At 42.6% G+C, this 15,282-nt stretch overlaps 7 protein-coding genes across 7 annotated transcripts; 4 read left to right on the top strand and 3 right to left on the bottom strand.

The window, feature by feature from the left end:
* Positions 1-629: 629 nt before the first annotated feature.
* EAF01_007485 (uncharacterized protein) lies at positions 630-1,901 on the bottom strand (the record flags this gene model as incomplete). The annotated part of the gene is made up of 2 exons (XM_038915740.1): positions 630-1,633; positions 1,688-1,901. 2 exons carry the CDS (start codon positions 1,899-1,901, stop codon positions 630-632), a joined length of 1,218 nt encoding a protein of 405 aa, XP_038769378.1.
* Positions 1,902-3,893: 1,992 nt separating this feature from the next.
* Positions 3,894-4,982, top strand: EAF01_007484 (uncharacterized protein). Its single transcript, XM_038915739.1, has 2 exons — positions 3,894-4,499; positions 4,557-4,982. Exons 1-2 carry the CDS (start codon positions 4,395-4,397, stop codon positions 4,764-4,766), a joined length of 315 nt encoding a protein of 104 aa, XP_038769377.1. The 5' UTR covers positions 3,894-4,394; the 3' UTR covers positions 4,767-4,982.
* A 1,617-nt stretch (positions 4,983-6,599) lies between these two features.
* On the top strand, positions 6,600-7,178 carry EAF01_007483 (uncharacterized protein; the record flags this gene model as incomplete). The annotated part of the gene is made up of 2 exons (XM_038915738.1): positions 6,600-7,036; positions 7,094-7,178. The coding sequence occupies 2 exons, from the start codon at positions 6,600-6,602 to the stop codon at positions 7,176-7,178; spliced, it is 522 nt and encodes a 173-aa protein (XP_038769376.1).
* Positions 7,179-8,253: 1,075 nt separating this feature from the next.
* On the top strand, positions 8,254-8,965 carry EAF01_007482 (uncharacterized protein; the record flags this gene model as incomplete). The annotated part of the gene is made up of 2 exons (XM_038915737.1): positions 8,254-8,596; positions 8,655-8,965. The coding sequence occupies 2 exons, from the start codon at positions 8,254-8,256 to the stop codon at positions 8,963-8,965; spliced, it is 654 nt and encodes a 217-aa protein (XP_038769375.1).
* Positions 8,966-9,609: 644 nt separating this feature from the next.
* EAF01_007481 (uncharacterized protein) lies at positions 9,610-11,319 on the bottom strand (the record flags this gene model as incomplete). Its single annotated transcript, XM_038915736.1, has 5 exons — positions 9,610-9,777; positions 9,840-10,384; positions 10,638-10,769; positions 10,823-11,026; positions 11,085-11,319. 5 exons carry the CDS (start codon positions 11,317-11,319, stop codon positions 9,610-9,612), a joined length of 1,284 nt encoding a protein of 427 aa, XP_038769374.1.
* Positions 11,320-12,358: 1,039 nt separating this feature from the next.
* Positions 12,359-12,778, top strand: EAF01_007480 (uncharacterized protein; the record flags this gene model as incomplete). The annotated part of the gene is made up of 2 exons (XM_038915735.1): positions 12,359-12,515; positions 12,567-12,778. The coding sequence occupies 2 exons, from the start codon at positions 12,359-12,361 to the stop codon at positions 12,776-12,778; spliced, it is 369 nt and encodes a 122-aa protein (XP_038769373.1).
* A 427-nt stretch (positions 12,779-13,205) lies between these two features.
* Positions 13,206-14,055, bottom strand: EAF01_007479 (uncharacterized protein; the record flags this gene model as incomplete). Its single annotated transcript, XM_038915734.1, has 3 exons — positions 13,206-13,566; positions 13,630-14,003; positions 14,053-14,055. The coding sequence occupies 3 exons, from the start codon at positions 14,053-14,055 to the stop codon at positions 13,206-13,208; spliced, it is 738 nt and encodes a 245-aa protein (XP_038769372.1).
* Positions 14,056-15,282: the final 1,227 nt, after the last annotated feature.

The following is a 15,282-nucleotide window of genomic DNA, read 5'->3' as shown; positions in this document are numbered from 1 at the left end:
GAGCTGCCACTCACAAGACTACAGTATATACTGCCTCTGAAGCTATATAATAAATCAGATGAGTGCCGGAAGTTGGTCTCGAACCCGTCTACCAGCCTAAATATCATTGGATATACCTAGATATCATAATTTGGGCTTCCAAATTGGACTACAAGCTAGCTGCAGTTCTCTAGCTTTGAGATTTCTATTCAATTTTATATATAGAAATACAGACATGTGGAAAATTGACTTCTCAGCTCCACGATGTAAAGACATTACCATTTGCAACGACCATTTTCATTTTCAGCCGCCCATAATACAAAATACAATCCAACACGACGCGCTTCGCAGTTCGTGACTTGTTTTTTGTAGACCGGATGTGTCACACAATGACGATTGGGCGTTTACACACATGCTCTGGATAGTCGTGTACAACTTGAGGTTGATTTATTACGAAATTGGTTGGATGTCTGTATTTCAAAGTGCAACTATAATCGTGTACTACAACAGAATCTCACAAATATCTTACTAAAAAACATGGATCCTCAATGTGTCGAGGAATAATTCCGGATCAACTTATGATCAGGTCTTGCATTAAAGAAAAACTATCTTAGAAATATTAATTTACCTTCATCCAAGCATCTAGCTCTTCAGGTTGGACGAGGTGGTTTCTCGGGTGCATAATAGCCGTGTTCGGTTACACCACTTTCTTGCTGCTGTGGAAAGTCTGACGGGTTTTGAGAGTAAGCCGGAGGGTTTTGAGCTTGATCTTGTTGAGGTGGTGGTCCTAGAGGAGGTGGGGGATAGTAAGAATCATTACCCTGCGTGTATCCTGAGTACTGCTGCTGTTGATGTCCGTGTAGTTGTTGCTGCATAGCATACCCTTCGGCCGTGTTCGGGTTTCCGAACTTTTTCTTCTCGTCCTCACTAGCCTCTCCTGAATTTACAATCTCGACATCCGCCGGTGCTGGCTTATCGTAAACTTGCTGCAAGACTGACTGGTTTAAGTTTGGTCTTCCTTCTGCATCCTTTACAACCTCCATCAATAACTCAGCGGTTGGCGGAAGGGATGGAACATTTCCTTGTAAAATCCGTGCTACCGGCAACTTTTTCCCATAGTATCTTGCATTTTCATCGTTGCGCTCGATGATAATGGTTCCATCAACCTGTGCTCCTGCATATAGCCCTCTGCTCTTCATGTAGGAGAACAACGGCTTCCTACTTTTCAATAGCTCACTTTCTAAAATGGCACCACTTCCAACAGGGCCAGCCACGACGGATATTTCGCCACCGAGAGAGACACGTAATTTACTGAATGCTTCGAGAGCCTTGCGGTCGTTGATAACAATGACACAGTCATAGATATCAATTCCGGCCATGAATCCCACACCTAGAGTGTGAACGAGAATTCCAGAAGGTGGTGACCATTGTCCATTCTCATTCTTGGCAATCAAAACGCCCGATCCACCCGCACCGGATACCCACAATCCAGAGCGCATGGTAGTGTAAATCGCGAGACCGACACAATTCTTGATGACCTTTTGAGGTATCTTAACAAGAACTTTTGGTGGCTTACTGGGTCCATCTTGGACTTTCTTCTTAGTCGCCGAGTCTTGTGATGCATCTTTCTGTTGCTCCGCCATGAATCCATCCTCTGTCAAATTGTTAGGGGACAGTTTGCTGTCAGCTGTGTATCAAGCGGACTTACTACAGAATGATTTAAGGATTCGAGCAGCCTTCTCACATTCTTTATCCATGCCTGTTGGCCAGAAGGCCTCGGATCCAATCTTATTCGTGAGCTTGTTAACTGGTCCTCCCAACTTCTCAAACGCAGCCCATCCTTTGTCAAAAGCCGCTTTGCCGCCAAGCTTGGTCTTAGACCAAGCTGATGGTTTAGCTGTATAATTTGATGGATCAGTCATGATTTGATTTCGGTATACGCCTATTTCTTTGTTATTGTCGTTGGAAAGTTGTGTTACTATTGTTATCAAGGTACTTTGTAAGCAGGATGTCGGGTGGTAAGAGGTGGTGAGGGGTGTTGAAGGGCGGTATAAGGTGGGGCTATTTGAGGGGTAAAATCGAAGTGCAATTCCGATTATGACTGCGTATGTGGATGAACAAGATTTATCAAGACGGCGAGCACAAGAGAATGTTCTTATATATATTCTCTGGTGAGAATAACTGCCTAGTAGATATTGAGTGGTGACTCGTGATTTACAGGCGGATTGTATAATAAGTATAAATTGTGGCTTTGCAATGGATTGCATCATTGGTGACGACCTCGGGAGGCTCAGCCATCTTTGCAGCAACGGCTATGCTACTATGGCTCTTCGTGACCTACATTACGAACAGACCTATCACTGCACAGGAAGCTGAGAGGTAATATGAAAAGCTTGTTTGGAACTCGAAGAAAGAAGGCTTCGTACGCAAGTAGGAAACGGTGGTTTATTTATCAGCGTGAATAAACAAGTTTAAATTGAGTTCATTTGCATTCATTTACAAATTTCATACTAATTAAGCTAACCTTGGCAAGGAATGATAATTCAAGTTCATCGGTGGGTTAGGGTTGTGGTATCCATAGCCTCGTACGAATTCTGTATTTGAATACGAGTACGGTAAACGATTTTATACGATTTTATACGGGTTTATACGATTTTACGATTTATAGAAAACGAATCAGATCTTTCAAATTGTGTGGAATGGATTTGGTAGGCGGTGAACTAGCTTGTGATATCTGGTAAGCATGCTCTGCCCTCTGCCGAGCTTCATTATTATCATTCCTTCAGTGCAGTGAGTACAACCTTCAACAATCTGAAGAAAGCTCTTCAACTTTTACCTCTGCTTTATCATACAATGATCCTTTAATCGGGCTGTGAAAATTGTTGCAGAGGGAGTTTGTGCGTGTGGATATCCTCGGCTGGAATGAGAAATTTTCGATGTCGTTTCAATTACTACACAACAGTCGAGATATAACAAAGGCTGGTTCTTACAGCCACCAGGACCCCTTGATATGCTTTACACGATCAACTGCGAAGTCGATACCACGTATCATCTACATGCGACAGGATAAAACGAGAAACCCTTCCCCTGCGATGCGCTCGAACATCGCTGACGATATCTTTCAATATGCACTGCAAGTTTCACAAATGGTGGTTAGAAGCGAAGGCTCCGTGTTATTCCTGCTGGACCATTTAAATACTGCTCAATGAATGCGCAGAGTATCTAGGCAAATCCTACAAATCTCATAGTTATCTGTTCGTTTGCATGGTCCGAGGAACGATAGCCATTTCGAAAGACCTGAGGGAATAGGTCCGAAAGAGAGATAGGGATTGGGGCGCGGATGAGAAATCCGAATGTGCAAATTGTAGGAGCTTCCCGAGCTATTAGCAGAACCTCTTCGAGATCTGGCTGAACATATGCTGAATGTTCACACTGGCATGTTGGAAACATCACCGGAATGTATTCTTTGATTTCAACATGAGTTTGCATGCATACCGTGTAATACAGTCTGCAAGTCTACGGTCCGACAGGAAAGACATCAAAGGTTTAAGGTTTCTAAGCAGTCATATCAGATCTTTGGAATCCTCTTGGTCAGTGCTATTGAGGTGTGCATACATGGTGAAATAGCAGCCATCCTTGGGATTTCCATTCGTGCGCATCGACTACTATCTCCTTGTATCTAGGTCGCACGCGAGGTGGCCGGATACTGCCTTTGGTCCTCGCGTCCAAGTAATTCGATGTGAGATACATGTTTCATATTTTGCGATGACCTTTGTCATCTTATTCATCTGTTTGGTGGCAGCACATGCAACCTACTCAATCTGTATGTCTTGCCTTGGAGCAGATTTCGGTTCATTGCCGTGTAAATACAATTCCCTGTGGAGTTCACAAGCACAGCATCATTTGCTCTCTTATGGGCCTCACATGACACTTTTTTCAATGCTTATCATATTGATTTTAGCCCCCCAATCCGGCTGATACTTCTACACACCATCTCACCAGCCCGCTTCTGTATACTTTCGTCTTCCCTAACCCGTTATGTATATTTTTCTGTTGTTTCTGGGTGTTTACCGGGTCTTTTCTGCATGAAAAATCACGAGTGTGCGATTTTCTGGACCCTTGCGCAAAGATAAGCAACATCACATGCCATTCGCAGCAGACTTTCATGGCTTATCGACAACACACCACATTATTCTTATTTGCTGTCGGCCGATAAGAACTCTAGTGTGACATTAGGAGATGGATTTACTAGAAGAAAGGAAGGCAGTTCCCTCAAGAAAGGGTTAGTAGAAATCTACATTCGATCAAACATCTCTCATCCCCCTAGTCATATCACATCAGTAAATTCTCACATTTGCTACCGTCTTTTCGCGACCACGGATCTCTTCTTTCTATTCCAAGACCACGATTTCATCATGCTTCACTTGCCATACCCATTTCCGGTTACAACTGCAAAGATGGAATATAAACCTCTTCCGGAAAACTCTATCACAGAGAAGTCTCAGCCCTCCAATACCATAGTAAATTTTCCCCCTCATTGACCAATACCTATCACTCGCTGATCACTACACACACAGCAGTCACTCGACACGGTCGATATCGAGAAGAGCGCCGCGATTTCGTCGTCTAGATATGGCACAATCCCATCATATACATGCAAGGAAGGTGTCTTGGGAGCCCCACAGAAACAAGATGGCCGAGGCATTTGGATCAGTTTTGTGCAGAGCCTGGTGGCTGTTGGGATGTTTACTGCTATGGCGGTGACTCTTGTTATAGTGATTTTGTAGATGGATTGGAATCTTCGCTTATGTCTTTTGCGGATGACGGGATTTAGAATGGGCGATACGATTCGAAATTGCTAGCGTGTTTAGGAGCAAGGTAGCCTTAGGATTTTGGACGGGGGCTTGGATTTCCTCGCATTCTTTGCAGTTTGATTTGGCATGCGTTATGATTAATGACTTTAGATACCTTTTGAGATTTAGAATAAACAGTTTTATACTCTTTACATGATTTCTCATCTAGCCATTGCTGCATTCTTTACTAACAATCTATACCTAAGATCAATACTGACATTGGACTCTTCAATCAACTGTCTACGTCAACCCATTCTGCAGAATCACATGAACAACCTTACTCTTCGACAATACTCTGATTTCAACGTACCGTTATCCACCACCCCCATCCAATGATGTCCATTCAAGAGAGCCTGGAATTTCTCTCTAGTTTTGAGTTAGGTTCACTCCATATCATATTTGTAGTTTGGCCATTGTTCTTTCAATCTATACTCCTAACTTCCTACTCGTAGTCGAATATTTCACATCTTTTCCGCTATATGATCTCTTTTGTTCCTTTCAAAGTTGTTCTCTCATTAGCCCATGTCCATGGTTCTCAGTTCAAACTTTATATGCCAGTGCCTAAGGTAGGAACCAACGCTTGTTCCATTCTCGTCATGAATCATGGGATCTAATTTCTCAACAGATTGTTTTGTTGCATATTTAATGGCTCGATCGTCAACGGAGGGGGCTTCGGGAAACGAGCATTTCCAATCTATTACTTCCCTACCCCTCAGTCTCTCCTCCCATTCGCATTCCTTTTCTCTACTCTCTGCTTTTCTCCACATCTTGTGATTTATCCTATGGACAGAAAGAGTCAACGTTTAGTTTTCGTACATTTAATGCTTGAGCCTTTTACCTTCCTCCCTACATTTCCACTTCCTCATAAAATAGGGTATTCAGTGAATCCGAAATTATCGAACGCGAATTAAAAGGGGATAGGATCACTCGGCTACCGAGTCATCACTGCCGGTGCACTCTAGGTACACATTTGTTTAGCGATACATCAGCCCTTTTAATCATCCCTGGGTCGGAGATCTCACATCATACCAAGATCAACACTTGAACTACTTTACGTTTCCTGATTTGATTGACCTCCATCTTGTACATAAGCCCCTACGTACAAATTGCAGTGGGAAAGACAAGACAGGATAAGATAAGAAAATTGATCTAGCTATATGGCGTTCGATATATCAGACCACCCATGCCTGCTGAAACTGGATGCGACTTCCCAAAATTCCCAATTGAGGGGACGCGCTTACAGGGTCCATGGACCATGATCTACTGTCACGATTTGATTTGCTCCCACTTTTTCTCACGTAAAAACCTTATTTGATACTTTAAAGTTCATATCATACAACCTCGCATTTTTGATACAGCTCTATCTCGATGCGGCCCCCGAGAGGTTCTAGGCGCTTTCAAGCTGTTGTCGAGTATTGCAAATGAGGTTCAATTTTGAATATTCAACCACGCATGTCAAGCTGCATTTGTGGATTCTTCTCATTTGGGTAACACTATAGTTCAACAAAACATTCTCCACAAATTGATGATCTGATAAGAAGTTCACAAAAACTACGTAGATATTGGATGAAAGTTGTATGTGTGTCCTCCAAGTGGCTTGGCGTCGGTCAGCTGTAGGGTCGCAGCCATGTCAGCACAATGTAATTTGATCTATTCCGTCCCCGCCATTCTTGTAAATTAGCTAAAGATATACTCCATTTCATCTCATGTATCTTATCTTCTCAAGAAACATTTGATCTTATCAAAGTTCCCAATCTAGCTGTCGCCATGTCTTCCTATTCGCTCCCCTCATTCACCCTCTTCCCTAACCTCGCCCTTGAACTCCAACACCAGATCTGGTTCTACACTCTCCCCGGTCCGCGCCTACTCCGCATAGACTACTCTCCTATCCTCTTCACCGGTCAGTATGCAACCACCAAGTCGCTCGATCTCTATACCACTTTTCCTAGATCCTACGGTCGCCAATTACCCATAATACTGCGTATCAACAAAGCATCTCGTGAATATGCACTGACACAACTTGTCGAAAGATTTAGTTGTTATTGGAATCTAAAAATAGATATACCTTATATTCATGCGAGAAAGTATCGAAAATTCGAAGCTAGATTCATGGTGCAGTATTTAGCGGAAAATGGAGGTTTGGAAGGATTTAAGAATTTGTCACTTGATGTGGATTTGCTTAATGGAGGAGATAGTTCTGATATGTAGGTCCTCTGTCTTTCTAGTTTCTTTGATAGAAAATTTCTCATAGTTTAATGTAGCATAGCAGCTGTTCATAGCTGTCCCAATCTCTCGAATCTCTTCTTTGCATATCCGTCAATAGGCATCTGGGATGATCCAGATTGACCGGATAATTTGGAGCCGTGGTGTATAGGAAGACCATCAGGAAGTGAAGTTGGAGCTGGTTTGGAAAAGACTACCATGACTAGACTTTCGAGAGATTTACTGGGGTATGTGAAAGATAGCGATCGAGTGAAGCTTGAGAATCTGGAGGGAAGAGTGAAGAAGTTAAAGATTATCATGATGGTTTGGTCATCGATGTGTATTGCGTGAGATGGGATTATGAGAGATTTGATGAAGTGCGATGTAGGATAACTTGAGTCACATTCATTACCCTATAGAGCGGCGGTTACTTTTAATGAAGTCTGGATTGGATACCAAAGGGATAAAGAATTCTTGTGAGTAGACGCAATAATTATATGGAAGGAAATTTGGTGAAACAGCCCAGTATTTAGATGAGTACTCTATTGAGAATTTATGGTTCAACCTAGCTCCTGTGCAATCAATATATGCATCTACAACACTCCTTCGCCCTCGCTCCAACAAGCACCACCTTCTTAGAGCTTTTTGACCATCTCATCCACACTAAAATGACTGCTGGCCCAGAGTAAGAGCACTTCCGAATTATAACACTCTCATCAACGGTGACTCTATCACATTACAGTCAACATTGCAGATTCCGCGTATGATAGGCGACTACGAATCCCAAGCCAGGCTATCACGCTCATTGCATACAGACAAAGTGACACTCGTCACAATATTGTTGTTCTCAAACACTAGATTTGGCTGTAGACAATGCGGTACATCAATCCTGAACGGTTGAGATGCAGTATTGTCAGTTTTCCATCCGTCTTCCCTTGAAAAATATGACACATACTTCGGCAGCTTTGCAGTGACTACAAGCGTTTTCTATAAATGTATACGGGTCGGACTACGGCTTCTAATATGACAGTCAAAATTGAATTGAAACATGGATCCCAGAATACTTACAGTTGTATAATGCAGCAATGGTACAAAACTCACGACTTTATAGCTTTCACAATACAAATCCTCTTCAGGATTGTCTACCAGTTCATAAACCAAGTCTATCAACATACCCACACCATTTCCATCAAGAATAAAACAACAATCCCCGATCAACATGGATAATCGCCTCCCACCCTATCGGGCAGACATTTCCCTTCCAGTAAGTCGAGATCATGAATCGCAGAGTCATGAACGGGAATCTGAGTTGGCTCCAACATCCATTGCAATCAACACTGAGGTATTTACGAAGCTTGTCGACGGTCGACTAGATTTCAATGCACTTAAAGATCGCGACATAGAAATCAATTTTCATACGCAACCCGGATTAATAGGACGAGTAGAGGTGGTGGAGAAAACCAAGCAGGCTCCAGAGAAAAAGACCTGGGAGCAACTCCATGCTCTCGTTTTCGATGTCGCTAATGCGTCTCTGCGTATCACCGATCGTTCTGTGGTAGAAAGTAAATCCTTATCCCCCTTGACTTCCTTTTTTATTTAGCGAGTGACTAATCCATATAGGAAACTACACACGCATTCTTCTCCCTCGCGCGCGTCCTTACGTCAAAGATTATATTTACTACCGTATGACGCGTGCCAAAAGTGACCCACTCAATTTCCAATACATGGCATATGCATTGATAGATCGTCTTGGTGTCAGAAAGGAAAGATTGAGAGGAGAGATTAAGGAGGCATGGGTATTGAATGATCCCAAAGGAAGACGATTCGAGATAGTTAGTAGATGGAAGTATTGGGCTACAACAACACAGGTGGAAATGCGTGTTCGTAAGGGACAGACACAGTTTCCTGGGTATAAACGCTGGTTTCATTGAGTGAGATCTTTCGATATGGATTTGAGCGAATGTAATAATATAGTCATTGCAGTAATTTAGAAAATTATGGTGTATGAAATTTTTTAGTGTAGAGAATATGTTAGATTATAGTCTTGAATGCGATCAACTTTAATTTGAACTTACTATCAAATAATGCTAATCGGCCATTATGTTGAACGATACTTAGAACTCGACAAGCCAAGTAGGTATCTGGGAATGATATGGCCATGATATGGGCATGGCCAACCGAGCAATGATCTTTAAAAAGATTGAAACAGAATCGTGTAATGATAACGTCAAATTGAATCTGAATGAAGACTTGTAATATCTTCGCACGAATCACTTGAACCAGAAGATCGATGTTCCATCCACTTGGAAACGTTCTTCTCCCCATGAAATCTACTTTCCTAAGCTGTACATAAACGTTCGCAGGGCCAGAAGCAATACAGTCGAAAGAACACTGCGATTGCATAAACAAAAATCCATGGTATCTTGCAAAACCCCCAAATATTCCCGGTCTTCTACCCATCCCTGCCCCTGATATTGCCCCTGATATACATCAGCGAAGAATCCCATCTAATCGCTTCTAGAAAGGCAATATATGGAATCTTTGAAAGAAAGTCTAAATACAACTAATACAAAATTCAATCCGCATGCAAGATTCTCCCATCTCTAATCGCCTTCTTCAGTCTAAGCTCCTCAGCAGATTCCCTCGGGGCACTAGAAAATCCATAAGTCTCACAAAGATGTGTCTTGATATCTTCTTCCCTTGTAAATATCGTCTCCTCATTGCAGCACTGAGGCAGTGAAATCTATGACCGGTAGCCACAACGTCCCATTTTTCAGTTCTAGACCTTTCTTGTCGATTTCTCACTAGCATTCTGGCTACTTTCTCCATTCGTCTTCGAACTTCTGATTGATTGAGATAGACATGAGTTTGTTCTCGTATCTTTTTGAGAGTTATGTTCCCATTGCCATGAACACGCCATTCTCCAAGATCAATATCACCAAGTCCCCCCTCAACGTTGAAGCGCTCATAGGTACATTGATCCGCAGTTAGTGTTTTTACATATTCATAGGTGTGCTCAGAGTCGGTTGTTGTAGCTGCGGTATATTTGATCATTTGTCTATAACGGCTTATGAGCCCACTGTTATGTCTGGCTATTGGTTGGACTTTTGCAGGTCGAGCAGTACCAATGCTGAGTGTGAGGGCGACAGTGCCTTTGCCATGTACTTGTTCGACCGCCGCAAATGTTCTTGAAGTGGGGTTGTTATGACCATACCCTCGATCTACGAAGCGTTCATTAAGTAGTTGAAACGGTTTGAGATATGTCGGCGCTGCAGTAGATGCTCGGGCGACTTGCCATATAGGGATATGAAGCGGGAGACCGGGATCGAGTTCTTCAGAATAGTTGAAATCTGATTAACATGTTCGTGTGTTCGGAAACGTTAAGGAGCGTTCGCGGAGGACCGCTAAAACGATTCTGTAATACTTTAGCAAGACAAACCCAACTTGGCAGTTTGGAGACCTACGTCCGACAGCGGTCTTTGTTTGAAGGATACATAGAGTCTGCAATTTGATCTTCTTTCTAGTTTCTTCTTTTCACAACATCTTTTATAGATTCCTCAAGTTTGCGATGATCATATGTTTCCCGATTCCACGGTATCGGACCACGCATTGAAAGCTTTCGTGGTTGACCAAATATTTTTTCTCCTAAATTCTCGTATTCTGGGATACAGTCATCACTGTTCATTCGTAGCCGACTGAGCATAATAGCACTCAATCCACCAGTACTTGGGCCTGCTATGAACTGTCAGATGGTAGCCGCTGATAAATAGAGTAAGAATATCCTATACCAATATAGTCAAAATAATACACCGGCAAGAAATGTATACTTCTTGACTTTCTGCTGTCGGCAATCGACTCTTGACGTTGTTGGAATGGTAGTGAATGAAAACTTGACTTGACCAGCTGGTCTTGACTCTGCTCAAAGGAATTACAAAGTACCATCAGATGTTGGATGATAAGCAGACTGGAGAGACCACGCACACCTCCGCCATCTATAAACCTGGTTAGCTTTACTTGTAGGCTTTAAACGGGGGAGCTCATAAGATATACCTAGAGTGAGAACATATTTCCTATTCCGAGGATTATCCGTTGATCCATTGCGACCGGTACTGTCACTTGGACTGTGATTCATGGATCGGCTGGCTTGATTCGTAGGAGTAGCACCCGGATTAAAACGTGTTGAAGCCATCGAATGACTGGAGCTATGCGAGTTTCCATCGCTGACTGATAGTCTTTGAAGTCTTGGAACATCTGCGTCCCACGGTGTCAATGAGTTAGGGCTCATTTTTGTTCACGAAAAATGGTCAAGAAAATGATTGAACCAGTCTTGGGAGACCTACTACTTTTTTCTCTGAGATACCTTCAAGCACCTCTCAGATTGATATGTTGGAGCCTGAGAACAAATTGCACGAAGTGAAATGAGGCTCTGCTTCGATTAGGAAATTACCCCCAAAACGAAGCAGAATTTAGTGGCCGAGTAAATCATACATGCCTCCTAACCCGACAAGTTACTGTGTGAAGGCTGTCATCGTTTGTGGCAAAGTTTTCCAAGCTGTAACCACTGTGACCCAAAGTATGAATTTGAACATTGAGTGAGGCACGAATCGTGGTCTCCTACATTGCGACCGTAGAAAAGGGCGCACAAGAAGATATTATGGTGGGATCAATGCTAATATATCCACCAGCCTTACCGATGAATTGCGCCTTTAATTTTAGTTGAAAACATATATCTGATACGCATTTCACGTTGCGTACTGTAGCTAGTTTTCACCAATCATCGATTCTTGAAGATGAACCCCCAGTAGTGGCGTGTGCAAGAAAACAGGAAATGACATGGGGTGTTATAAGAGTCAACCTTGACGGGAAATTGATGAGGCCAGTAAGATGGGGGCTGAATTCCTGAATAATTTCGTAGGACTATTGGCTGAAATCATAGTGTAGGCTAGCGCTCACTGGCCTGCATACGGCAACACAAGCGGATGATTTGCGAGGCAAACTGTTAGCTTCTCGAAGAGATCTGCCTTGGGGGCAGATTGGTATAATAGTTGAACGACTTGGATCAGTGTGTGCTACAATAATAGTAGAATTCCGAGAAATCCTGACGCAGAGCTGAAACTAGGAATGGGCGCCTTATGATCGTGTGTATGTGATCATGTGTATATTTACAATCTGCCTTGCAGAGCCTCGACTAGGCTTTCGGCAAGAACATCGTAGATTGTTGTGGAGATGTCCCCTTTCCTCCACGGTCAACATTAGCAATCAATATCAATCCAATACACAATTCACATTGCACGCCGAGATCTACCATAGATCAATCTTTCATCATGCCGAGAAGTTCGGAACTCATCGAAACGACTATTGCAACACATGATTCCATCGATAGGAAGTCGAAACGAACCAAAAGCTGGGAGACGAGGAATGCAATTGTCTATGATGTATCCTCACAAAAATTGTCGAAGACAAAGCGTGAAGCGATCCAAGGTATGCTTTCAGCGTTGAGTCAACTTAGAAACTAGTACTGATTTACTACAGCGGATCACACTCGTTTCAAGATTGCAAAGCGACCTCTAAGTCCTCTGCAGAAGGACAACGTTCGGATATTGATGCCATTGAACTCAGCAGCAGGATTAGATGTCCTCGCAGAAGTCAAGTTGAGCAGTCTTGGATTCAAAGTCGCATTTGAGCGGTATCGAGGAAAGATTGCCGAAATTTGGGTAAAAGGTATCCCACAATACATGCTTTGAAGAAGTGAAGAGTATATAGAGAGAAAGGGTACTCGAAAGATACAGATACAGGATATCTCCGCATGGATTCGAGTTCTGTGTATTAATATATCTGGCGTTATAAGACTGAGATGGATGATTGGACATCTGGATTGGGCATTAGACACTTTGGCTACTAGGTACTTGGCAATAATTACACTTGTTAAAACGCAAGATAACCGCAGAGCGCTACGTCTGGTAGGAAAGTATACACTCCAGCACAGCACGCCTTAAGAAAGTCAGTACTCACAAGTTTTGAAATGCTCGCCATCACAATATAAATCTTCACATATAGTCTAGTGCTGCCCAAATCGAGTCACAGCCGGAGCGCTCAATAGGACTGCAAAATTATGTTAGAATTCTCGTATTGGGTATGTAATGATAGCTTTATAAGTCGACCATGGTTCTGTTATCCCAGTTTGTCCAGTAATCGTCTTCGTCGTCTGTCAACAAGCTCTTCCTGTACTTCTTCGCTCGTAGGTAGTCTCCATCCTGCGCCATCGCCTGCATCTCCGGGTAACGGCTCCCATCCATCGGGTGCTTTATTATCTTTGCCTTCCAACAAGTTTTCGTAAGCCTCTTTCTCCTTTTGTATTTCATAATCTAACAAAGTGCCGTCTTCTTCGTCAAGATTGTAACCATAATATGAAGCATCGACTTGTTTTCGCAGGTCTACTCTTGAGTCTAGAGGTTGATCTTCGCGGGTTTTTATTGTTGCAGCTTCGAACATTTCTTTGACTCCCGGTAACTCTTTAGCACGTCCAAAATACCTGGTACAGAATCATCCATCAGCACAATTCGCGTGTACTTCATCACCACATGGCCATGCATACCTGTATTCCTTCCCACCACCTGGTATCTCCCGCCCTTCATCATCATAGACTTTTCCTCCGCCTCGCATATAATTCGGACCCCCCAAGTTTTTGATCTGTACCTCCCACATGTATTTCTCTCTCATAGCCTTATTGATTTCATCGTTCAAATCTCGAATCATGAAGTCACTCAAACTTGGATCCTGGATCTTGCTGACTTTGCGTGAGATCTCTTTCAGAACTTGACCTCTCCATTTTTCGCATGATGGTATAGATGAGACTTCCGTTATCATCTTCGGGCGCCGCGTCCTTCCAGCATCGATAATTCCTAATTCTGCTTGCTGCGCTTCCCTGAAGCGGAACAGCATCGATTGTGATTTCTCAGCATTACGAGCCTGGAAATGTTAGCAGCCATTATATGAAGATATGAAAGAACAACTATACCATGGTTTTGAAGGGCCTCCCGTGAATTATATGGATCTAATGGAAGAAAATGAGGTTGTGATGTACTTCAATAAATGGGTCGAGTATATTTACACTCTCATGAACGATCAACCTGAGCTTGGACCCACGAGGCTGCCGAAAATAAAGTTACAAGGTCGAGCAGTAAGGCAGGCCATTGTTTAGCGTGTTTTTAGCTTAGCGACACGCGCTGTAAGTATTTCAGCGCGCCTGGAATATCAATTTCCATCACAACAACAATCTGCAATGACGAGAACAATCATTGAGCTTACACTACTTAACCATCTGAGAAGTCAGAAGGTTCAGAATGTGTGATTGAATGAACAGAAATCTTAGCAGGCTTCCAATTCTATCATTTCGAATACCTTTGATTTCTTGTATGGCGGTCGCAGGTCTCTGATTCTATAATTTGGATCGAGCCACAGTGACGACAATCAGCTCCTCTTGAGATATTCGCTATGTTCTACCACTTCGAATATTCATTGGCCAAGTTTCTGAGAGATCAGTAATGAAAGCCATAGGCATTGATTGTGGTACTACATTTGCAAAAGAATCATCGCTGAAAGCGGAAAATAGTTTTCAATCGGAGTAGCTTGGTAAGAACAATTTTGTCTCATCCGCTCTGTTAAAAAAAAAATTTCATGCTGGCGATTGAAATGTCTAGTTCTCGATGTCCATAGCTAAAATCATTGCTGACCAAATCTAGTTTCATATTTTCAATCATTCTTATGACTATTCCTTACAAACTTCGATAGTGTCGATGTGAAAGTATATGGAAGTTTATTTCTTTGCCCGGTGATGACCAAACGTGTCCAAAAAGCCAAATTTGCAGGCCAACCTACTATCTTATACTTGCCTTGGGGCTAAATAAGATGGAAAGTGTTCGCAATGAGAACTTGAGAGCTTATCTGAGGGCACCTTCAATCTTTATTTTTTTCATGGCAACTTTCCACCCCTCTTCGTATGCATCGTTCTTTTGTGCTGTATATTTATTTTCTACATCTCTCATTTCATTTTCGAAAATCCTTGTTACAATTTAGCGGGGCTTTTGCTAGGAATTGGATTGTTGTGGGTACCTTTACTGGTGCTGCTAAAAGATATCAGCCTAGCCGTAAAAAAAAGAATGAGAACAAAGAATTATTAAGTCACCTGCAAGCACTCACAATTCAGCGGTTGCAGTGATTCCATATTCACATACCTCAAAACGTTGTC

This window comes from Botrytis porri (genome assembly GCF_014898465.1).
Source record: "Botrytis porri strain MUCL 3234 chromosome Unknown BPOR_009, whole genome shotgun sequence".
NCBI classification, from domain to species: domain Eukaryota; kingdom Fungi; phylum Ascomycota; class Leotiomycetes; order Helotiales; family Sclerotiniaceae; genus Botrytis; species Botrytis porri.
Note: the sequence above shows the minus strand (reverse complement) of the source record. Positions and strands in the feature narration are given on the sequence as shown.